Genomic DNA, 25,006 nt, shown 5'->3' on the forward strand with positions numbered 1-25,006 from the left:
CTTTTGTAACCAAACGCCTTTCGCCTAGTTTGACCCTCTAGACTTTCCGTTCTTTTCGCCTCAGCGCGCCTGCGCGGAAGTGCTTGCCCTTTCGTCTTAGCGCCGCCAGCGGCTCTCACCATGGCGGCCCGCGGCGTGGGCCTGTTGAGCCGCTTCCCCTGTGTACGCGGAGAAGTCTAAACCTGCGTCCAATCCACAGGCTTCTGAGTTGTCCGGAAACCGCTGCCGCAGACGCCACGAGGGAGCGGCAGTCCTCGGGGAGCACGGAGACAGGTGATGGCGCCGTGTCCTCGGTTTGCTCTGTAGCCTGGTCCGACCGCGGGCGAGGGAAGGGGAAGAGACAGGGATCGCGGGCGAACGCGTGGCCCGTGGAGTCGCCGTGGAACCTGCGGCGATAGGGTGAGGCTGCGTCCTGTGTCCTCTGGTACGCTGGGGAGGGGGACCTGGGCGGCCCCTGTCGCTCGTGGCGGTGGGTGTGTGACGTCTTTGCGGACTCCCGTGCACCGCAATGCAATTGTTTAAACCTCTGAAGTTCAGGCCAGGAGCACAACTTGCTAGTATTTTACAGTCTGGCGAGATAACGTTCCCAATCATAACACAGAAGCCACATACCCAGTTGGCTACCTCATGGCTCACAGTTGTTTCTGATTTTGATACACATCGCTGATGGAGGCCACGTGTAAAGTCTTGGTGGATAACCACGATTCCTGGCTCCCACATGTAGGCTGTGCCTGTGAAGTCTACTGCTGCTGCCTTATTACTTTATCCCGTTTTGAGCAAAATAAATCCGGTAACAGATATGCATTCACTGGAGCAGGCTATTGCCCTGCAGGCATTCTAACCATATGTGTTTGTGTATGGACAAGCCACTACCATCGAACCCCTCTTATAATCCAAGAATTGTGTACATATTTACAATCCTTAAAACAATCTAGCAAGAAATGTGTCCGTGGATCCGTTTTAACAGATGTAGCAGGAGACTCAAAGAGCTGAATGCCTTGTGCAGTGTCACATAGCTGAGTTTAGACCTCAAGTGGAGCTGAAAACAAAATGTGTCGATTTCTTATATTTCTTGGAGCTGTAGTTTTAAAGTATGAAATTGTTTCTGGGAACAGTTTTGAAGCAGGCTAAACAAGCAAATTATTTTCCCATAAAATAAATGATAGGCTTGCTCTCCTCAGAATGTATGAAAGAATCCTATGGACAGTGAGAAATACTACTTAATATGACATTTCATTGGAATACTGATTGGATTGAACTTAGAAACTGCTTGTGTTAAAATTCTTAAGGAACTCTGAAAATTTAAGGATTATGCCAAGCAAGCTATTATAATTTAACATCTGTATGTGGCTTAAGTTTCAGAGTATTTTCGTGTGCTCTGAAAAATAAAATTCTTTAAAGTAGATATGGGAGGAATTGTTATTTATTTAAAGATGAGGAAACAGCTAATCCAAGTGGCTAGTTCAAAATTACCCAGCTGTTCAGTAGCTAAGATAAGAATAAAACCTTCTGATTCCAAGACTACTAACTTAATACAGCTTTATTGTTTTTCTTAGGAAATGTGTTTCAATTTTGTATATTAGGATAATATAACTGGCTAAGCATTCAGGGACAAGTAATAAAATCCTCATTTGAACTCCTTCAGTTTTAAAAAGGGAAGATAACTACACTTATACTCACTTAGAAGCATATAATTTTATAATTGAAAGGACTAATTCCACTTTTTATTCAGTGTGAGAACTTATTTCCAGAACATTCCTAGTAACATTTTCTAGTAACAAGGAAGACACTTGCATAAATCAGGCAATTTCATTTTTGGTCAGTCTCTAATGGTTGAAAAATGTTTATAATGGGCTAAAATCTACTAATTTCCCATTTCCATGGTAATCTTAGTTTTAACATAGCTTTCATGTGAGTGATGGAAAGAAACCTGATTTTAGAATAAAAATTATGTAGTATATTATTCAGGACTCTTGGGTGCAGATGACAGAGACTAATTTAAATTATCCTCAGTAGAAAAGGGAGGAATACCAACCTATGTAAGCAAACTCCAGAAAAAAACAGCTGCTTTAAGGTTGACTGGATGGATGTGGTCAGTGTGAGTATTGTTGTTTTCCTCAGCTGTAGTTTGGTGGCTTCATTAACTCAGATTCTTCTATTTGGGGATGTTGATGGTGGGGATCATGGCCACCAGTAGCTCCATGTCCATGTGCTCTTAGCTTTCTTCAAAGGGAAGAATAAAAATAATCTTTTACCAGAATTTGAAAAATTCTAAGAGCTTTTGATTAATAATCTATGAGGATGTTTTGGAATTTGCTGAAATCAAAGTATAGTGTATTTGCAGTATTTCCTTTATCAGTTTTTGTTTGGTTTTTTTTTTAACCCTTTGCACTCCGAACCATTCTGGACATTGGCTACCAGCTACTCGACGCTACTTTGCGGTGGAAACGTGCATTGAATTAACTCAATTCCCCGTCATCACTAATAAACTGCAAATGTCCCCCCTGAGAGGGGACATCCGAGTGATATGCTAGAATTCCGATGTCCCTGAGAGGGGACAGCGGAGTGCAAAGGGTTAATATTTTTACTAGAGGCTCTGTGCATGAAATTCATGCACTTGGGGTGTTGCGGGGGGGGGGGGGGGGGGGGGGTGCGCAGCCCAGACTGCACCATCTCACAGTCTGGGAGCTCTCAGGGGATATCCAACTGATGCTCTCCTCTGGGGAGTGGGCCTAAGCTATCAGTCAGACATCTTTAGTGCTGCTGTGGAGGTGGGAGAGGCTCCCACTACTGCTGCTGTGCTTTTGGCTGAACAGCACTCCCCTGTGGGAAGCACACTGACCACCAGGGGCCTGCTCCTGCATTGATCATCTGCCCCTGGTGGTCAGTGTGTGTCATAGCGACCAGTTGTTCTGCTGTTCAGTCAATTTGCATATTAGCCTCTTAGACTTAGCACATGTGTCAAACACAAGGCCGGGGGCCAAATCCAGCCCGCCAGGCCTTGCAATGTGGCCCACACCGCGCTGTCATCACTGCACTCCACTGTCAGTTTATGACATTGTCAGTTTATGACTGTTCAGTAAACCATTCGGCCGCGATTTAGGCTGGATTTTAGATTTTGGCCCCTTCTCTGATTGAGTTCGACACCCCTAACTTAGAGGAAGGGAGAGGGAGAGAGAGAATAACTGATTGGTTGCTTCCTGCATGATCCCTCTCACCCCCCAACAGGGGGGTCAGACCTATAACCTGGGCCTGTGCACTGACTGGGAATCAAACTGTGACTTCCTGGCTCATAGGTCATAGGTCAATAACTACTAAATCATGCTGGCCGGGTTATCTTTTAGTTTTATAACAATCTTTTGAAAGAAGATGATGTTAAAAGCCTCTTGATTTCAATACATCAGTTACATTTTTAATTTAATCTCTGAAATTTTTTGAGGGTGTTGATACTAGATATGGTGGATTATAACCTCTAGGTTATACCGTTCCAGATTTTTAGAGAAGCACTTTAAGCATCAACTATAAGTTAAATATGTTGGATTAAAAAATGAATTCCTAAGATTCAGTATTTGGCTTTAACTTAAATGATTTTCTTTTTCTTTATACTTGGTTGACTTGACATTTGGTTTATTTGTTGATCTTTTCTTTGTGGTCAGTGGATTAGTAGTATTTAATTCTTGACTATCACAGCTCTTGTTTTCTTCATTTCCTGTGATTATAAACCCCCTAATCTCTATAGTTGGTTTTTAATAAAGAAAATTTTACCCTCTTTCGTTAATAAAATTATCATGAACTCTTTATGAGCAGCAACTAGGTTTTAAGTTCTTTGATTTCCTGAGCACATGATAGTTGATAATTGTTAATTGTTTAAGCCTAATCCAGACCCTTGACGAAAAACTGTAATAACTTATTTCACTACATTAACCTCATTGTCTCATTAAACTCAAGCTTATAATAATTTTAGGCTATGGGATGTTACAACTTACACAGATTTTTTGATTTTTTATGTGTGTATTTGTGAAATGTTAAGTGAGTGACTTTACTTTCCTGGTTTTGCTTTTAAAATTTTGTGGAACTCTTTTTAGCACTAGGCATTGTATATATTATAGTAAATCAAAGCAGCCTTAGCCCGTTTGGCTCAGTGGATAGAGCATTGTCCTGCGGACCAAAGTGTCCCGGGTTCAGTTCCGGTAAAGGACAGTACCTTACCTCGGTTGGGTTGCAGCCTCTTCCCCAGCCCGGGCCCTGGTCAGGCACAACCAATGGATGTGTTTCTCTTACATTAATATTTCTCTGTCTTTCCTTCTCTTTTCCATTCTCTCTAAAGATCAGTGGGAAAATATCTTCAGGTGAGGATAAAAAAAAAATAAAAACAGAAAGTAGACAGTTGATATGGGAGTGGGGTGGGGGGAGCAATGGTAAGATATGTACACATATAATACCTTAATAAAAATTAAAAATTAAAAAAAGTGGACAGTTGAAGCATTTTAAAAATTTTATTGGTTGATTTTTAGAGGAGAGCAAAGAGAGAGAAACATTGATTTGTTGTTCCTCTTATATATGTAGTCATTGATTGATCCTTTTATGTGTCCTGACCAGGGATTGAACCTACAATCTTGGTATATTGGGAATAGTGCTCTAACCAACTGAGCTACCTGGCCAGCGTGGAAAGTGGGCAGTTTTAATGATAGTCAAAAGAAAGTGGTACAATGAAAATTGAAGTAGTATAGTTTCATCCTTAGAAGAGAAGAAGATGAGATTAGGATAAAGTTGGTTTTAGTTTGATGTAAAATTTTTATGTACTTGATCAAAAATATGCTTTAAATTTTACACGTGTACATGTGTTGGAATTGGTTTTGTCTCGTTCATAGGCTCTGAGGAAAGGACTCCCAAAAAGAGATTCTCTGAGGTACAAAAAGAAAGACGAGAACAGGCACAGCGGACTATTTTAATACTTTGCCCAAATAAAACCAGTGAAAAAAAGTTTCTCAAGTACTTATCCCAACATGGACCTATAAATAATCATTTCTTCTTTGAAAGCTTTGTAAGTATTTGAAAAAAAATAGTTATTATTTTTATTTCTAGCTCTTTTGCATCTTTGCATATGGTAAAGTTAAGTTCTCTTTGGCTATTCTACATTTTTCTTTATCTAAATTTCTCTAGGAGATTTATGTTTGAAATATGAGAATAGAACTCCTCATAGGAGGATTACAGAATTATAAACAATTCTGTAATTGCTTATAATTTAAGGATTTCATTATTTGAATACTTCAAATAATCCCATTGTTTTAGGGATAAAGACCAGTGGGAGGGATCTTTGTTTTGCTTTTTCATTTTATATTTTAACATTCTTTTCAGCTTCTCTTGACTATTATCACTTAATAATATTGCTTTTCTTATCTGTTTATAACGATTAAAACCAATGCTCCTATTAGAAGCCTATCATTTTTAAATTTTAAAAATTAATATTTTCTCATCTTATAGTAATTGCTTTGAAATATGAACTAAAATATTACTGTGATAAACATATCATTTTGAAATGTGTTCTGTTTTTTATGTTTTTGATATAGGGTCTTTATGCTGTTGTAGAATTCTGTCAAAAGGAAAGTGTAGCTTCACTGCAGAATTTAACTCGTACTCCGAACATGGGCACAGAAGCTGCAATTCCATTCAGATCACGTTTCTTCAATTTAAAGTTGAAGAATTCCTCAGACCAGACTTCCGAACAGCCATGTATGCCACGTTATAATCAGTCGCCTCCTTCAAGCAAGAAACTCTTTGAGTTACTTTGTGATGCTGAAAGTGTAAGTTTCTAGATATACTTACCCTACTTTAAAACATGTTTGCATTACTTTATGTTATAAGTTCTTATTAAATATTCAAACTACAGAATAAGTTGACTGAAAAATGAAAGTAATTCTTCCCCACTTCCTGACCCCATACCCCATTTGTTCTCCTCAGAAGTAGCCATATTCTTCCAAAATTTTGGGCTGGCTTGCTTCTGTCAACAAAATGACAAATTTGTAGGTGGCATTGTTCTCCAAATTTTAAAATATCTCTTTTTGTTTTATCTCTTTTGTTTCAGCTCTCTAATAATGTTTCTGTTAGTTTTCTTTTTTCTTAAGATTTATCAGAGGTTTAGCTAGTTTAGTAGTCCCTTCAAAGAATCATTTCATGGTTTTACTTATAAAAATAATATTGTGTGGTTTGATTTTCTAGTTTTAAAAATTTTACTTCTAACCTTTTATATTTCCTTTGCTTTTTTTTTCTGCTTTTTTTTTTTTCTTGAGTTGAATGCTTTGTTCAGTTTATTCTTATTTTCAAATATGGGCATTTAAGGCTATGATTTGTATTTTAAGTATTTAATTCCAGTGTGCACTTTCAAAAAGTAATCATTTTAACATCAGTTATGTGTGTGTGTGTGTGTGTGTGTGTATATGTCTGATGCTATATATATATATATATATATATATATATATATATATTAGTATATATGCACATATATATATATATTAGTATATGTGCACATATATATATATTAGAGGCCTGGTGCATGAGATTCATGCACAGGTAATGGGGAGTCCCTCAGCCCAGCCTGCACCCTCTCCAATCTGGGATCCCTCTTGCAATCGGGAATCACTGGCTCTTAACTGCTCACCTGCCTGATTGCCCCTAACTGCTCTCTCCTCCTGGTCTGATTCCCCTAATTGCTATCCCCTCCTGGCCTGTGCCCCCTCACTGCTGGCCTATCTGCTCTCCCCTGCCAGCCTAGACCCCTAATTGCCTGTCTGCTCTCCCCTCCTGGCCTAATCCCCCTAACTGTCTATCAGTTCTCTCTTCCTCTCCATGCCCTTCGGACCCCCAGCATAGGCGTGCTAAGAACTCTCCGCCATGGCCCTGCCCCGGCCCCATCCTGATTGGTTGTTACGTGACAGCATCCCGACCAATTTGCATATTCCTCTATTATTAGTATAGATACACACACTATATACTATTACTGTATATATGTATATATATGTATATATAATATGACTAGAGGCCCGGTGCAAGAAATTCGTGCATGTGGGGGTGGGAGGGCTTGTGTGTGTCCCTCAGCCCAGCCTGCACCCTCTCCAATCTGGGACCCCTCAGGGGATGTCCGACTGCCCCTTTAGACCCAATCCCGGAAGGATCTGGCCTAAATGGGCAGTCAGACATCCCTCTCACAATCCAGGACTGCTAGTTCCCAACTGCTCGCCTGCCTGCCTTCCTGATTGCCCCTAACTACTGCCAGCCTGATCACCCCCTGACTACTCCCCTGACAGCCTGATTAATACCTAACTGCTCCCCTGCCAGCCTGATTGCCCCTAATTGCCCTCCCCTGCAGGCCTGGTCACCCCTAACTGCCCTCTCCTGCAAGCCTGGTCCCCCCCAACTGCTCTCCCCTAAAGGGCTGGGTTCCCCCTCAACTGCCCTTCCCTGCAGGCCCAGTCACCCTCACCTTCCCTTTCTGCAGGCCTAGTCATCCCTAACTGCTCTACCCTGTAGGCTTGATTGCCCCCAAGTACCCTCCCCTGCTGGCCATCTAGTGGTGGCCCTCTTGTGTCCACATGGGGGCAGCCATCTTGTGTGTGGGAATGATGGTCAATCTGCATATTACTCTTTTATTAGATAGGACAGAGGCCTGGTGCATGGATTGGGGCAGGCCAGTTTGCCCTGAAGGGTGCCCCAAATCAGGATAGGGGTTCCCTTGGGGTGTGGGCGGCCTGAGTGAGGGGCCTGTGGTTGTTTGCAGGCCGGCCACGCCCCTCGGCGACCCAAGCAGAGGCCCTGGTATCTGGGATTTATTTATCTTCCATAATTGAAACTTCTAGCCTTGAGTGGGGGCTTAGGCTGGCCAGGGTGTGCAGAAAGCCTGGCTTCCTCCATTACCAGGGAAATTCAAGCCTCCTGCTCGCTCCGTAGCTGCAGCCATATCTTTTTTTATTGTTTTTGACCTCCTCTGGAACATTTTACTATTTTCATTTTTCTAAGAAAATATTTTGTACTCATTGCTAAGAAAAGTAGTAGTTTTAATTCTGGTTAACTTTTATTTTGCTAGTGTCATTATTTCTCAGTGCTTTTTTTTTTTTTTTTTTTTTTTTAGGGGTATTTAAAAAATCTCTTTTAAGGTTGAAGAAAAAAGATTTCATATTTTTAAGATAGGTCTCCAAAACTATTAAATCTCTAGAAGTAAAATGACAATTACTTCATATGACCTGTACATTTTCTATATTTTGTTGTTTTTGCTTTGGCCAGCTAGATAGATGATCAGCTGAACACGCTCTTGAAGGAGTTCCAGCTCACAGAGGAGAACACGAAGCTCCGCTATCTCACCTGTTCCCTTATTGAAGACATAGCAGCTGCATATTTTCCAGGCTGTGCAGTCAGACCTTTTGGCTCGTCAGTGAACAGTTTTGGGAAATTAGGATGTGATTTGGATATGTTTTTGGCTCTAGATGAAATTGGAAATTTCAATGCTCACAAGGTAATTAGATCACTAAAATTAATATAATAGAACAATAAAGAAAATCTTTTAAAGGAATTACAGCTGTTGATTTCTAAAGTCAAGAGTACATACCTGGGTTGCAGGTTCAATCCACAGCCCCAGTTGAGGCATGTGTAGGAGGCAACCAGCTGATGTGCCTCTCTCAAATTGGTATTTCTTCTCTCTCCCTTCCTCTTTCTCCTTTTACCTTACCCTCTGAGCTCCCCCTCCATCCTCCTGCCTTCCTTTCACTCTCTCTAAAAAAAATCAATGGAAAAAATATCAGTGGGTGAGGATTAACAAAACAAAAAAGAATATGGTCTATTTGCTATTGATTCTTTGAAATTGTAAAGTCTTTCTTTGTATTTCTCTAATATGTGATCATTTTTTGGTGAATATTTTATACATGTGTAATGAAATGGTTAAAGAGTTCAGTATTAAATCTGGAGCCTAGAGCCTTTTAGGAATGAGTTCTAGAAGAAAGGGTGGTTGAGGATAGGGACCCTCACAGGTAATGCTGCAGTGAGTGAACAGCTTTGTAAATTGATTCATTTATACAAGTTTTTCTTTGAGATAATGTCCTTGAATTGTAATGCCTATCCAATTATATTTAAAATTTCAATAGATATTAAAGTTGTCTAAAAGTATGTCTCAGTTTTCCCTTCTCCTGTCACTATAATACTATACATGCTTCCTTACAATTACCAGTGCTGATCCTGTCAGCCTTTTTGTCTTTGCCAGACTGATAAGTGAAAAGTTTCTTTAGTTTCTAGAAAACAAGAACATCTGTACTATGTTTCTTAGCCATTTTGTTCTGTTAATTTCTTATTCAAGTCTTTTTGCCCATTTTTAGAATTGGGTGTGTTTTCCTCCCTTTCATATGTACAAACCCTTTCTAAATTAGGAAAAGTAGACCTTTATGTGATATTTGTTTTATTTCGTTTTTTATCTAGTAATGAGTATATACTTTACCTTAAGATGATTTTAATTTTTCTTGTAATCATATTTTTTCTTTTGTGTGCTCTGGAATTTTGTGTGATGGTTAGAGAATCCTTCACTACTTGAGATTGTCAAAATATTCACTTAATTGTACTTTATTGATAAAACTTTTAAACTTTTTCCATTTAAATTTTTGGTTCACCTTGACTTTACTTTGGTTTTTGGACCAAAGTAGGATTTAAATAGTTTTGTTTTGTTTTTTTTAGTGGTCACTTGACTCATTTGTTGAATAGTAATTTTCCCCCTGTAACTTGCAGTTTATGTTATTAAGTGTTGCATTTCTATAAATAATTAAGTCTGTTTATACTGTCTTTTTCTTGTGTTGATCTACTGATCTTGTACATATACTGTCAAGTCTGCTTTTGGCTGTGTTTTTTTGTTTTTGTTTTGTTTGTTTATTTTTGCCAGGAATGAGTTAGAGCATTCTTTTGAAAAAGTTTATGTAAGAAATTCCTTTTTATGAAAAACTCCTATTAACAAATGTTTTTATTATTCAGACTTCAGGAAATTTTCTGATGGAATTTCAAGTGAAAAATGTTCCTACAGAAAGAATTGCAACTCAGAAGATCCTCTCTGTGATAGGAGAATGCCTTGACAACTTTGGCCCTGGTTGTGTGGGTGTACAAAAAATATTAAATGCTCGGTGTCCGCTGGTGAGATTCTCACACCAGGCCTCTGGATTTCAGTGTGATTTGACTACTAACAATAGGTATGATCTCTTTAGTTTATTATCTTAAATGTAAATATTATAAGGAATTAGTATAGTTTTTCTTAAACAGAACATTCTAGTGGCTTTGGATGCTTTAATAATCTTTTAAAGATTTGAACACTTGGATTGAAAAGTAGGAAATACTCTCTCTTATTCTATGCATATTAGTTTTTTGGCATTCAAAAATAAAATGTTAGGATATTGTGTTAAAATGTTATACATAACATCATCTTCTGGAAGAATTGCATTTTATTGTTCTTACCAATGCAGCTTGATGACAACATGTACGTACCTATAGTATATCGTTTTCTCTATATAATCTTCTCAATATACTTAGAAAATAGAGTAGCAACTTGAGTTTGACCTCTGAATTACCTATAGATATAATCAACTTTGTGTCCTAAACAAATATGGGATTTGCTTGTCTCAAAAAGTAGTCTTAGTGGCTTTAGACATGTAGTTTTTCTTTAGCAGTTTTCATACTTTCATTACTTTTTTTAATCTATTTTGTTCTCATTAAGGAAAACTTTTTGAGTTTATTTCTTAGCTTTAGTATTCTCATTTAATTAAACTCAAGTGTTCACTAATAAGACAGTGCTGAGTATTTCTGAATTTTTCTCAAATAGCCCATGGAGTAAAAAATAAATAAAATTATATACTGCATTTTCTAAAAGTATATTTGCTTTCTAGTATGTAAAATAGAACAAAATGGCATTTATATTTGTCTGTAATGGTGTTATTTTCATTGTTTTGTTAGGACAGGTTTTGAAAATTTGTTTTAATATGCTTCAGGTTTTTAATTTTACATTATTTCTTTATATCAGATATCACACTATTTGATATTTATTTTTTATCTTCATTTACATAGATAAAACACATTTTATCCTAAAATAAACATAACATTATTACTAGTTGCATAAAAACACAGAAAGCTTTTACAAAAATTATTTTTGACAAAAATATTTGAATCTATGTGATATTTGTAGGAACACCACACTATGTAGTTAAACATTTAATCACTGTGAATTTCTAATTTGAAATTTCTTATATTCTCTTTCAACTCAGGAAGTAAATGGCACTGTGGTACTTTCACAGACATTTTGAAGTGGATACTGTTAAATGATTTAGTGCCCTATGTCTGTTCTTTGAGAAATTACTAGATATGTTTTGATCAGGAGGAGCTTAAATATTTTAAAATATTTGTGATTAATAATCTTTGCATTATAACATTATGACTAGGAAACTTATATAAAATAGGCTCTGAAGTTTAATTTCTTAATAGACACTTTATACTTGTGGGTTTTGGCTTTTATAAGTAGTAGACAAGTAATTTTGACCGAATTTTAAGACATTTATACTTGATAAAATAAGTAGAATATTTACCTCTGTTTTAGGCTAATTTGTCTACCAAAGAACTAGATTAACCATGTGAAACTGATGTGCAAAGCCCCTTATTTACCTTTATTGACAGTTATTAAAGAGTTCTTATATATAGTGTGTTTCACTTAAGTCATGTTTAAGAACTTTGATTTAAAAATTCTAAGTTTTAGAAGTATATTGTAGCCGGGACCGGTTTGGCTCAGTGGATAGAGCGCCGGCCTGTGGACTGAAGGGTCCCGGGTTCGATTCCGGTCAAGGGCATGTACAGTAGTTGCGGGCACATCCCCGTTAGGGGGTGTGCAAGAGGCAGCTGATCGATGATTCTAACTCTCTACTCCTCTCTCTTCCTCTCTCTGAAAAATCAATAAAAAATATATTTAAAAAAAAAAAAAAAAAGAAGTATATTGTAATTGCCAACATTTAGAAGACTGTTTTAATGATAATGAATATATTTTATATTCAGCTATTTACGTTAAGTTTTATATTGCATATACACCATACTTTTTTGATTATCTGGTCTCATTGTTCTGAATACATTCATATATAGGAAGATGTATTTAGATAAGTTTCTAGGTGTATGTTTTATTCTATTTTGGGAATCATAATTTGAAAGATTGAAAATTCTTTTCATTATTTTCTTTGGAAGGATTGCCTTGAAAAGTTCTGAACTCCTTTATATATACGGTACCCTGGATTCACGAGTGAGAGCCATGGTGTTTAGTATTCGTTGCTGGGCTCGAGCACATTCATTAACAAGTAGTATTCCCGGTGCTTGGATTACAAATTTCTCCCTTACAATGATGGTCATCTTTTTTCTCCAGAGGAGATCACCCCCTATTCTTCCAACACTAGACTACTTAAAAACCCTAGCAGGTAAGACTAGAAGCAGTCTCTCTATTTTCTTTCTAACGTTTAGAGTGAATATAATTACCATGTCATATGTGTTTATTAGTCATATCATTTTTCTTATATATTTTTAAAGCCTTGTGAATCTAAACTTTTTCTAAATGCTTTTTATTTTTTTATACCCATGAGAGGTCATGAGATCAGATGACTTGCAAAACTGAGGCCTATAGAATTTTTTGAGAATTCTGTTGTTTTGTTTTTGTGTCAATTGACATGATTGTTTACAACTATCATGAGACAGTTGGAGCCTCTCCCTTAGTTTGACCAAACTTCGGGGGGAAAAAGCATATCCTAGATAAGTCATTTGAGTGGATTACATTCATAGATGGCTTTCTAAGTCTGAAGCTATTTCTAGATTTCTAATTGTTTCATGATGTTTTAAGATACTAAATTTTTTAAAGTTTATAAGCAATATTACTAGATAAATTTTAAAATTATTATGCTATTTAATTTATATTTAAAATTTTTGATAGACTGCTTGAGGAGATATAAAGTATTAAAATCCTCAATTCCAGAAGGAAGCTAATTTAGGGATACACTCAAAATGTACATACTGTAGTATGTACACTCTGTAGTTTACCCATCCTCTATATTGCTGCATGGCAGTTTTTTTTAAGTACATCTCTAAATCTTGTCAGTTTAAAGTAACTTTAAAAGGGATTTTATTCCTTATAGAATAAACCTCAGTTTACTTAGCTTCTTGTTTTAAGACTTTTACTTATTTAACCATAACTCAATTCTCCAACCTCTTCCGCCACCTTTAATGTGTTCGATATTCCTGCCAATACTGTGATTACTCTGATAACATTTTATCTTAGCTCTTTTTCGCACTATTTATTTTTACCTGAGTCTGTAAATTCTCCTCTATGCCATTTTTTCTCATTTATTCAAATTACAAATAGTCTTTTCTTTCGAGTAAACACTAAGTATAGCTTGAAATTGAGCTCTAAAAAGAGCTCAGTGTGATAGGTGAATGGAAAGTAGGAAGTTTTCAGGTAGAGTAGTGGCCATTTTTCTCACTTTTGAAATTGAAATAAAGGGCAACATCCATGTCTATATAGGCCCATCTCATTGTTTGGTGCTATTCATTCACTAAATATTGGTTACTTAGCATGTGTTTTGTGTTATTTTTGGTGCAGTGGTTATATGGACAATATTCTCAGGAACTCACTCTAGCACAGAGATTTAAAGTTCGGCTAATTATCTTGAGAAAAGAATATGATTTATGGACAAATTTAAAATGACATATTGTTTTTATTCCAAATCTATTTAAAAATAAATAGCTTTTCATTTTATTTTGTTTAGTCTCATGTTAAGAGTCCTTGCTCAGATGTCTGATAATCTTTTAATTTCTGTTCATGTTAGAGTTAGAAACCAAAAAGTTAATTTGAATCTTTGAGCTTAGTGGGGTTTGTTGACTCTGATTAATGTTCATTGTAAGGCAGTTTGGCTGGACTGTTTCATGTTGGGGGATCTTTACATGTCATTATCTCTGGGTCATTTCTTCTGAGCTATTCATATTCTCTAGAAATGACTCTGTACCTTTTTTTTTTTTTTTTTAATAGGCCTGGCTATTAACATACTAAAATTTTGGGGGAAAAAGAGATCTGGGGAAGACTTCAGGACTTCTTTAACCATCAAACTCCCAGTCAAAACTGGTCCTCCAATCCCTGAGCTGTCAGGGGCTCTGCCTTGTGTATATTTGGTTTTTTTCTTGGCTTGCTTTACTGCTGGTTGAGGATTCAGTGTTTTCAGATCTCCTAAGTCATTACTCCTTTTTCATCTGTCCTTCAACTTAAAATTTTTTATTGCTCTTTTCTGTTCTCTATCTTTAAGATTTTATATCATTTTACTCTCATTCTACTGATGTTTTAGGAGGAAGAAGGTGTTTATTTAACCATCTTTAGCCTGTGCTTTTAACTAACATATAGGCTGCCTCCCAGAGAGGATTAGTGTTATTGGAACATAGGCGTGGTGGGAGGAACACATAGCACTTTACCTTTTCTGTTGATTTATCTTGTTCCTTTTTCTAATTTCTCTGACAATTACAGATAAGCATTCAAAATCAAATATCAGTGATCATTCATTTTATTGGTTATGTGCCTGCTATATGTTAAACACTTATGTGGATTCGCCTGGATGGAGCGGCAATCATGGCCAGGACAGTGGCCTTTGTAGTCCCAGACTGATATACGGGAGTAGACAGTGTATATGCAATCAAAATGCAGTCAGATATGTGCTAAAGGGACAAAAGGGTGGAGCACCAACCTTGGAATTAATTGCTTTCAGGTTAGGTGGATGTTGATTCAATTTTTGAAAATTGGGAGTTTTCCTATAATATTGTACACTGGAAGGAAGGTAGATTAGAATGGTGAGGGGTTTTTTGATAGTTGTATATTTATTAATAACTAGGAGCCCAGTGCATGAATTCGTGTACTTTGAAAGGAACTGTGGGGTCTACGGCCATACCACCCTGAACGCGCCCGATCTCGTCTGAAAGGAACTGTGGGCCGCGAGGTTGTAGTGGGCACAGGGGCGGGTATCGGCCTATCCTCTGCACCCCTGCCCGGCCCTTCTCACTGGGCCCCTGGGCCCCTGGGCCCGTCTGCTGGCAGCCCTGCTTCCCCCACTGCTGCTCCCATGCTCTGACGGTGCTGGCCCTGCTCGCACCCGTTGGCACACACTGACAGCACGGAGCGATTGGGGCCGGTGCCAGCAGCTGGTACAAGCCTTGGCACAGGCTGTGGGTGCAGGTGGGGCCAGCGCTGGCAGCAGTTGCGATGTGCCTGGCAGCACCAAAGTGCGCAGGAGCAAAGAATTTTCAGTAACCATCAGAGGGTCGCCCCAATGACTGTGACCGTTACCCAGCCTTGGTCTGGCACCCCTGATCACCTGCTCCACCATCCCACTGTGGCTGATGCCCGCCATGTTCCACACTCTGCCACCTGCTGCTGATGCCCGCCATGTTCCACATGTGCCCCTGGTGGTCAGTGCACGTCATAGTGACCAATTTTTCAGTTCCACAATTTGGTCTATTTCCATATTAGGGTTTTATAGATAGATAGATAGATAGATAAGGGAAATGATTACTTCAAAGATACACACATACTCTGTTAGAAAAGGAAATGTTTACATGCAGTGTGCTGTTAAATTTGCTATACTGAATTACAATCTCTTTAAAGTATTTAATTGTAGAAATTACTTGTTTGTTTTTCAAAACTCTTAGAGTTTCAGTTGTGTCGTGGATATATTGTTGAAAACAATGCATAGAAAGGTGATAAGAATTGAAATGGAGATAAAATGAAATATTATTGATTAAAGATAGTGCCAAAATTTGAGTTGGTGAAAGATGGGCACTATCTGCATTTTCATTTATAATTAGAAAACTGATTATCAGATTAAGAATTCTTGGTTGTTGGTAGAAAATTATAATAGGCTAAAGTAAATGTAATGTTCTTTGCACTGTAGTATAAGTCTAAATTTTTTAAATCCCATTAACCGTAAATCCATAAACACTGAGTAATAGGAAACATTCATCTATAACGTTTATTAATTACATATTTATTTTCTGAAGTAGAAAATACCTTTGAAATATAATGTGAAACATTTTTTGTTTTTGTTTATGTAAGATGCAGAAGATAAATGTATAATAGAAGGCCACAACTGTACATTCATTAGTGACTTGAATAGAATTGAACCTTCAAAAAACACAGAACCATTAGGTAAGTGTTTTCTTTTTCTTTTTCTTTTTTTTTCTTTTTTTGTGTGTGTGTTCTATTTTGGATTGAAACAGTCTTTTCTCTTATTTCCTTTTCTTGCAGAATTACTACTGAAGGAATTTTTTGAATTTTTTGGAAATTTCGCTTTCAATAAAAATTCCATAAATATTCGACAGGTAAATAATATTTTAATATTTGGTGATTAGGTATCTGGTCTCCTACTATACTAATATTTAATTAGTTTAATGTTCAAAGCATCTAACAAATATCATTACATTTCAACTCTATAGTAATAAATATTAATAAGGAAATTGGTGCCTAGAGGAGCTACATAACTTGACTCAGATCAGTCATCTAGTTATTTTGGAAGAGGAGGAGCCAGCTCTTTCAATGTCTAATACTATATCTTTCAAAATGTTGAATATAATTCTGAAAAGTTTTCTGGAAAGCGTAATTTTATATACAGTTCTTTTAAAACTGGATTTGTGTTCCTAGAGAACAATTGGATATCTGATCTCAAAGATAGATTTTAGCGATTCCCTCAATTTGAGCCTTTAGGATTTAATTTATTTTGACAAGTGAATTTATGATTTTGGATCTGAATAGTTAGAATGAAAGACATTTTTCTAACAAGAAAATTAGAGTAGACACAGGCAAAATTTGTTTATAAAATGGTGGAGAAACTTGAGAAAGTTCTCTGTTTGGGTTTATTCTGTTTATCATTTGAACATTTGGTTACAACCCTTGTTAGAGTGATTTCATAAAGCACATACTTTTTATTTGCTGTTTCTTCAACTCAACTTTGTTCATTCTTCCCTAACTTTTGTCCTGCTGATGGAGATATTTTAAGAAGTGTGGGGAAGAGGAATGCAATCTGATTTGTAATTAGATTTCAGATTAGAAAAAGGTTACTGAACTGATGAAATTCTTTATCCTTTTTGTACTCTTACCCCTAGGGCTTAGAGATGATGGACAGGCAGGAGCCCTGCTGAGCAGTGACATGAGAAAAGTTAGGGAATAAACAGGTGCTCGCTCACATTGGAGACTCTTGACCATTTGTTTTGTAATTTTTAAGTAATGTGTGATATCATTTGAAAGAGAAGACGATAATATCAGTTAATGGATCACTGCTGCTCATGTGAGTCAGAGCGTCAGCTATTTTTTTTTTTTTCTTTCTATGAGATGCCATACCTGGCAGAGCCTTATTTTGTTGGATCTTTAGGAATGATGCAATAGGAAACAATGTTTTGAAATGATTAATGAATAATCTTTTGTTCCTTTTCTTTCTTTCTGACTTTATATTCAGGAAACATTAATTACTATATTTTATTTAAGGTTTCTAATTTTGTATGTTCTATTCTCAGTCTTTCAAACATAAATGTATCTTTACCTTATATTCTGCCATTTTTCTTTTTCATTCTTTTCTTCCCAGATCTGTCCTGTTAAGTAAAAGATTTGCTATTTTAAAAATACTTATTATTGATTGAATTAGTTTAGATATTGTCACCTGAGTAGCAGCATCCATAGCTCATCAACCAAATTAATTTTCCTCTCAAAAATACTCATAAAACTACAATGGAAAAGAAATAATTTAGAAATACACACACATATACACAAATGTATTCCTAATCCTCGTAGGAAAGAAATTGTTTACTCTGTAAACTTAATTCTGGTATTTTACATGTTTTTTTAATTTTTATTATTTTAAAAGAGGAACAGAGGCCCTAGTTGGTTTTGCTCAGTGAATAGAATGTAGGTCTGTGGGTCTCAGGTTTGATTCTAGTCAAGGGCACATGCCTGGATTGCAGGCTTGATCCCCAGTAGGAGGCATGCATTGATGTTTCTTCTTTGTAATAATCTATAGGGAAGAGAACAGAACAAACCTGAATCTTCTCCATTGCACATTCAGAATCCTTTTGAAACTTCTCTCAACATCAGTAAAAATGTAAGTCAAAGCCAACTGCAAAAATTTGTGGATCTGGCCAGAGAAAGTGCCTGGATTTTACATCAGGAAGAGAAAGATCACCCTTCCCCATCAAGTAATCAGCCATGGGGGCTGGCAGCCTTACTGCTACCTTCCGTAGCAAAGAGTACGTCTCATGGCAAGAAGAAAAGGAAGAAGCCTGCAAGTGAGAGAATTAAAAACTTGTTGGAGTCCATAAAAAGTCCAGAAAATTCCACAAACACCAATGGGAAAAGAACAGTTAGCACACAGGCATAATGGGTACTGCTTTGCTTCATGAACTGGTTTTATTCTATAAAATGGTCTTTGGACTGCCTGGGAGAAATGGTGTGGAATTTTTACAGAGCTCAACTTTGATGTGATGTCTCTTGATCTTCCATCTTCTTGCTGGACCCTTCCCCGGTCTGAAGTTCTGGGACATTTTCAGGCTGCTGCCCAGTGGCAGTTTATTAAAACAGCAGCCACAAGGAGGAGCAGGTGAAAGAAGATTTAGAATGTACTATAATAAAGGAACTGTACAGAGCAAATGGTAATTACTTTTAGAATTACACCATTGTTTATATCCATGTCAATTCCTGGTATGTATATATACATTCAATGAGTAAAATAAAGCTTTTAATTTTGGTAGTACTCATTAGTATATACTTTTGTATTCTTATATAAGTGCTCTTATTTAAATTAAAACATGTTGGTAATTTTGAAAAACGTTCATGTTTTTAAAAGATGGATTTAGATACTTCAGTCACTACAATCAGAGTATTCTATGTCATATCAGTACATTGTATTTTAACTATTACTTAGTTAATTTTCCTATTTTAAAAAAAGAAAACCATGCTTCTATTAATATGTAATATTAGTAGTGTTTCTTCAGTTCTCTTTTGAGAACTCTTCCTCAAGGAAATAGATGTGTATGAAAATATAATTCCATTACATTTCCTAGGGAGTAACTTCCATTTTAAGAAGCAAAAATTGTAGTGCTTGAAAACACGGACTTGAGCTAGACTGGCTTCCTGGTAAATGATTCAGTCTCTGGGCCCCCAGTTGTTTCATCTGTAAACTAGAGGCCTGGTGCATGACATTCATGCACTTGGAGGCGGAGGGGAGGCGAAGATGGTCCCTCAGCCCACCCTGTGCCCTCTTGCAGGGAATGGGCCTAAGCCAGTAGGTGGACATCCCCCTCAGGGTCCTTAGTGCTGCTGCGGTTCCCACCACTGCTGCTGCGCTTGTCAGCGGTGAGCCCAGCTTCTGGCTGAGAGGCACTCCCTGTGGGAGGGCAGTCACCACCAGGGGGCAGCTCTGCGTTGAGCATCTGCCCCTGGTTGTTAGTGCACGTTATAGTGACTGGCTGTTCTGTGGTTTAGTCAATTTGTATATCAGTGTTTTATTATATAGGCTGGTGATGTTAATGATGCCTACCTTACAGCTTGTGAAGATTGGATGAGTTACATAGAGTGTTACATCAAGAGTCTGGCACATAGTACTGGGTTCTTTAGCCTTTTTTGTTGTTGTTGTTCGTGGTATGTGACTATTCTTGGCTATTCAGAATTCAAATTTAGAATGTGTAGTAGTTTTCAAATTTTTAGTCAGAAACTATAATGAGCTCTGCTTGGGATATTTTGGGAAAGTCCCAACAGAATTGTTATGAAGCAAATAAGTTCTGTGCATAACCAACATCTGAACAAGTAAGTATTAGTATTTTTTATAGAAATGGTGTCTTGAAAAGCCATTAGGTTTATTTTGTTGGGCTAGAAATCTGTATTAAGAATTAAGTTTTAAAAGCATAAATATTAAGAGGTTCTAAAGATGATTTTTTCATTATTTGGACATTGTTTCTTCTGAATTGATATTATGTCTAACATGATCATATCCTATCTAATAAAGGAATATGCTAATTGACCATGCCATTGCAAAGGTGGCAGCACCCACAGCAAATAAGGAGGAAATATGCTAATTGACTGCCATGCCCTCGAAGATGTTGGTGCCCACAGCCACAAGATGGTGGCACCCAGTCTCCTCAGCTCCGCACACCTGCCTACTAAGTCCCCGCTGCCTGAGGCTCAGGTAACCAAAGTGGCAGCAGCAGAGGTGTGATGGGGCGTCGCCTTTCCCTGATTGCCTGGTTACCTCCCGCCCCTGAGGACTCCCAGACTGTAAGAGGGGGCAGGCTGGGCTGAGGGACCCCTCCAGTGCATGCATTTTCATGCACCGGGCCTCCAATAAATACATAAAGTGTATGTGTTAGCATTTTCTCTTTTGTAATTTATAAACAATTTTGATCAATAGGTCTACTTTACTTTTCAAAATCAAATTTATGATAAATTTTAAGATTTTAATGTTCTTTTAATATCAAGTTTTAATTCTAGTTAAGTGAATATGGATTACAACCAAATTTAATGTTTTCTCATAAGTTCATTGTGTCACATTCCAAATGTATTTTTTGTGTGTATCCTGTTTTTATTTTTTTAAAATCTTTGTTAAAAGTGTTATATATGTCCCTATCTTTCCCCCATTGACCCCCTCCAGCCCATCCCCACCTCTACTCCAGGCCTTCACCACTATTGTTTGTGTCCATGGTTTATACATATATGCATACAGGGTCTTTGGTTGATTACCTCCCACCCACCCTTTTCCTCCTTCCCTCCAAGATTCTGCATTCTGTCCCATGCTTCCATGTCTCTGGATCCATTCTGTTCAGTTTATTTTGTTAATTAGATTTCACATATGAGTGAGATCATGTGATAGTTATCTTTCTCTGATTGACTTATTTCACTTAGCATACTCTCCAGGTTCCTCCATGCTATCTCAAAGGATGAGATTCTTCTTTTTTACTGCTGCATAGTATTCCATGGTGTAAATGTGCCACAGCTTTTTTATCCACTCACCTACTGATGGACACTAGGGCTGTTTCCAGATCTTAGCTATTATAACTTGGGCTGCTATGAACATAGAGATGCATATATCCTTTCTGATTGGTGTTTCTGATTTCTTCTGTTTCTAGAAGTGGGATTATTTTACTTGTAAGGGGAGAAAGGAAGGGGAGAAAAAGAATCAAAGTATGGGATTGTTCATCTGCATGCCCCCTACCAGGGATCAAGCCCGTACATGCCCGGGAATCAAACCAGCGTCCTTTCAGTGCCTAGGATGATGCCCAGTCAACTGAGCCACATCAGCCAGGGCTACTCCACTAACATAACATTTTCAGACTTCTCTAATATGATATTTAATTCCAAAATACTGGTGCAGTGGAGTCATTTAGTCACTGAACATAGACTCATGCTTACTTACTACATGTAGCAGATACCATAAATAAAGCACTACTAAGAAATGAAAGGTTTGAATTGCTAGAAAACTGATTTTTATTATTGAATAAAAAGGCTAAGTATATAGAGTAATACCCTACATATATTTATAAATTGATGATGAAGTCAAAATCCTATAAGCATTTTTAGATGAAATTTGAAAGTCACCAGAAGTATATCTGGAAGAATAATTACACAAGAGTAACTAGGAGGGGAAAAATTAATTTTAATGAATACCATGAAAATATAAGACATAAGTAATTTAATGCTACTGATTTGAGGTAGATCAATAAAACAGTCTAGAAATATATTCAAGATATATTTGTGAATTTAGTAATATGCTAAAAGCATATACTAGTATTCTACTTTTTTCTTTTTCCTCTTCATTTTTTATTGTTTTCTCTTTTTTTATCTTCTTAATCTAATTACTGATTCTAGTCTCTAATGTTTTGTTCATTTATCTAATTTTCCCCTTTCCTTTTCCTACTTAATCTTTTTTTTCTTTTTTTTTTTTTCTCCTTTCCCCATATTCTTTTTATTTTCTTTTTTTTGATTATCTGGTTTCTCTCTTTTCCTTTTCAAAATGTGTTTCTTCTTCCTTTATTTTAAACCATTTTCTTTCCCCTATCACCTTAATTCTTCATATTTTTTTCTTTATTTCTGCATTGTACCTACATATTACTTTTGCTCTATCCCTGCCCTTTTTTTGTGTGTGTTTTTGTATTGATTTGTTTTATTTTATCATATTTTTTCTTTCATTCTTTTCTTTATCATTCTTGCTCTTTTTCCTCTTTTCTAATTTTCTCTTCTGGTGGTTCCTTTTGTTGATGCTGTGAGGGTCCTTTGTATGTTTTATTTCTTTTGTGTTGTGATGTGTTGTGTTACATTTTTTTCTGTTCATTCAGCACCTCCATGATAGTTTGCTTGCATGTCGTGGTCAGTGGTGAGCCACATAATCAGCTGGCCTGAGAGGAGATTTCATCCACAAATGGGAAAATACATTCAAGAGCCAACTACAACAGGTGAACACAAATAACCCAAGTAAGGGGCTTTCCGAGAGCATCCATCACAGAAGATCTTAACACATACCACTAAAAAAGAAAGGTGTGTGTGTGTGGGGGTGTGTGTGTGTGTGGAACTGCCAGAAAAGGAACTAAATAAAATGGAAGCAAGCAATTTGTGAGAGAAAGATTTCTGAGAATTGCAATAAGGGTACTCAAACAAATCAGAATTACAAGCAACTTCATGAGGATTATAAGGCTATACCAACATGAAAAGAGAAATTGATACAATGTAAAAATCAATTAGAAATGAGGAATTGCATAGCTGAAATAACACCCTAGAGGCATTCAACAGTAGACTAGAAGAAGTGGAGGACCGAACAGCAAATTAAACAGTCATGCAGAGCAGTACATGGTAAAAAATAAAAAAGCAGGAAGAAAGTTTAAGGGAGCTTTGGGACAACATGAAATATAACAATATTCGGATTATATGAGTGCCAGGAAGAGAAGAATCCAAGCAAGGACTAAAACATTTGGAGAAATTATGTCAGATATTTCCCTAACCTGGTGAAGAAAGTCATTGAAGTTCCGAAACACATAGAGTCCCAACAAGATGAAACCCTAAGGCACATATTAATTAAAATTTCAAACATTTAAGACAAAGAATCTTAAAGGCTGCAAGAGACAGTTACCTAGAAGGGAGCTTTCATTACAATGTCAGTTGACTTCTCAATAGAAACACTTTAGGCCAAAAGGGAATGAAAAGTATATAAAGTAATCAAAACCAAGGTACTGAACACAAGACTACTCTATTCAGCATGGCTGTCATTCAAAATTGAAGGTGAAACCAAGAGCTTAGCAGACAAATAGTATTGGTAAACATATTACTATGAGATGTGTCTTAAATTTTGCTGCCTATGATTTCTTCTAAGATTTTTATGGTTTCACAATTTACATTTAAATATTTTATTCATTTTGAGGTTTTTTTCTTATGTATGGTGAAAGTTGATGGTCTAGTTTCAATTTTTTGCATGTACCTGTCCAGTTATCCCAACACTATTTATTGAAGAGACTATCTTTACCCCCATTGTACTCTCTTGCCTCCTTTGTCAAATTTGGGTTGATTTCTGGGTTCTCTGTTCTGTTCTATTGACCCATAAACCTGTTCTTGTGCCAATACCAGGCTGTTTTGAGTACACTCACTTTGTAGTATAACTTGATATCTAGTATTGTGATTCCTCTCACTTTGTTCTTCTTTCTCAAGATTTCTGTGGCTAAACGAGGTCTTTTTTGTTCCATATAAATTTTTAGAGTATTTGTTCTAGATCTGTGAAATATGCCATTGGTATTTTAATGCCAATGCAATGAATCTATAGATTGTGTTGCTTGTATGGACATTTTAATTATGTTGATTATACCAATGCATAAGCATGGTATATTATTCCACTTGTTTATATCTTCCTCTATCACTTTTTTCAGTGTCCTGTAGTTTTCTGAGTACAAGTCTATTACCTCCTCGGTTAAGTTTATTGCTAAGTATCTTAATTTTTTTGTTGCAGTGGTAAATGGGATTGTTTAGTTTCTCTTTCTCAGAGTTCATTATTGGTTGTGTAAAAATACCATAAATTTTGGAGTGTTCATTTTGTATCGTGCTATTGATACATTGCTGAATTCATGTATTAAATCTACTAGTTTTTTGATGGAGTATTTAGGGTTTTCTATGTACAATATGTCATCTGCTAATAATGACAGTTTTACTTCCTCTTTTGCAATTTGGATGTCTTTTATTATGTTGAGGTATGATCCCATTTTGCTGTGAGTATTTCTTGAAAAAGGTTGTTGGATTTTGTTGAGTGCTTTTTCTGCATCAATTGATATGATCATGTGACTTGTCATCCAATTTGTTTAAGTGATGTATCACATTTATTTAGTTGCAAATATTGTACCATGGAATACCATGGAATAAATCCCACTTAGTCATGGTGTATAATCTTCTTATGTAGTGCTGGATCTAATTTGCTAATATTTTGTTGAGGATTTTAGCATATATGTTAGCTATGGATATTTGCCTGTAATTATCTTTCTTTGTAGTGTCTTTATCTTGTTTTGTGATTAGGGTAATGCTGGCTTCATAGAAAGAACTTGAAAGTGTGCCTTCCTCTTGAATTTTTTGCAAAAATTTGAGAAGGATAGGTATTAGTTCTTCTTTGAATGTTTGATAAAACTCACCTGTGAAGACATCCACACTGAGGCTTTAGTTTGCTGGGATTTTTTATTATTATTACTGCTTTAATTTCGTCATTAGTTATTGGCCTATTCAGGTTTTTTTATTCTCCCTGACTGAGTTTTGAAAGATTGTAATTTTCTAGGAGTGTGTGCTTTTAATCCAGGTTGTCCAGTTTGTTGGAATATAGTTATTCATAGTATTTTTTTTTTTTTTAATGAACCTTTGAATTTCTGTGGGGTCACTTGTTACTTCACCTCTTTCATATCTAATTTGGTTTACTTGGGTCTCCTCTATTTG

The 25,006-nt window shown here is 36.6% G+C and overlaps 1 protein-coding gene across 1 annotated transcript; it reads left to right on the forward strand.

Moving 5' to 3' along the window:
- Positions 1-101: 101 nt before the first annotated feature.
- On the forward strand, positions 102-18,812 carry MTPAP (mitochondrial poly(A) polymerase). Its single transcript, XM_084895651.1, is given in 10 exon segments — positions 102-154; positions 157-273; positions 4,872-5,044; positions 5,571-5,804; positions 8,282-8,506; positions 10,003-10,214; positions 12,241-12,467; positions 16,130-16,222; positions 16,322-16,395; positions 18,084-18,812. Coding segments are annotated over 10 exon segments (1,746 nt in total). The 5' UTR covers positions 102-120; the 3' UTR covers positions 18,441-18,812.
- Positions 18,813-25,006: the final 6,194 nt, after the last annotated feature.

This window comes from Pipistrellus hanaki (assembly GCF_964339955.1).
Source record: "Pipistrellus hanaki genome assembly, chromosome: 1".
NCBI lineage: Eukaryota > Metazoa > Chordata > Mammalia > Chiroptera > Vespertilionidae > Pipistrellus > Pipistrellus hanaki.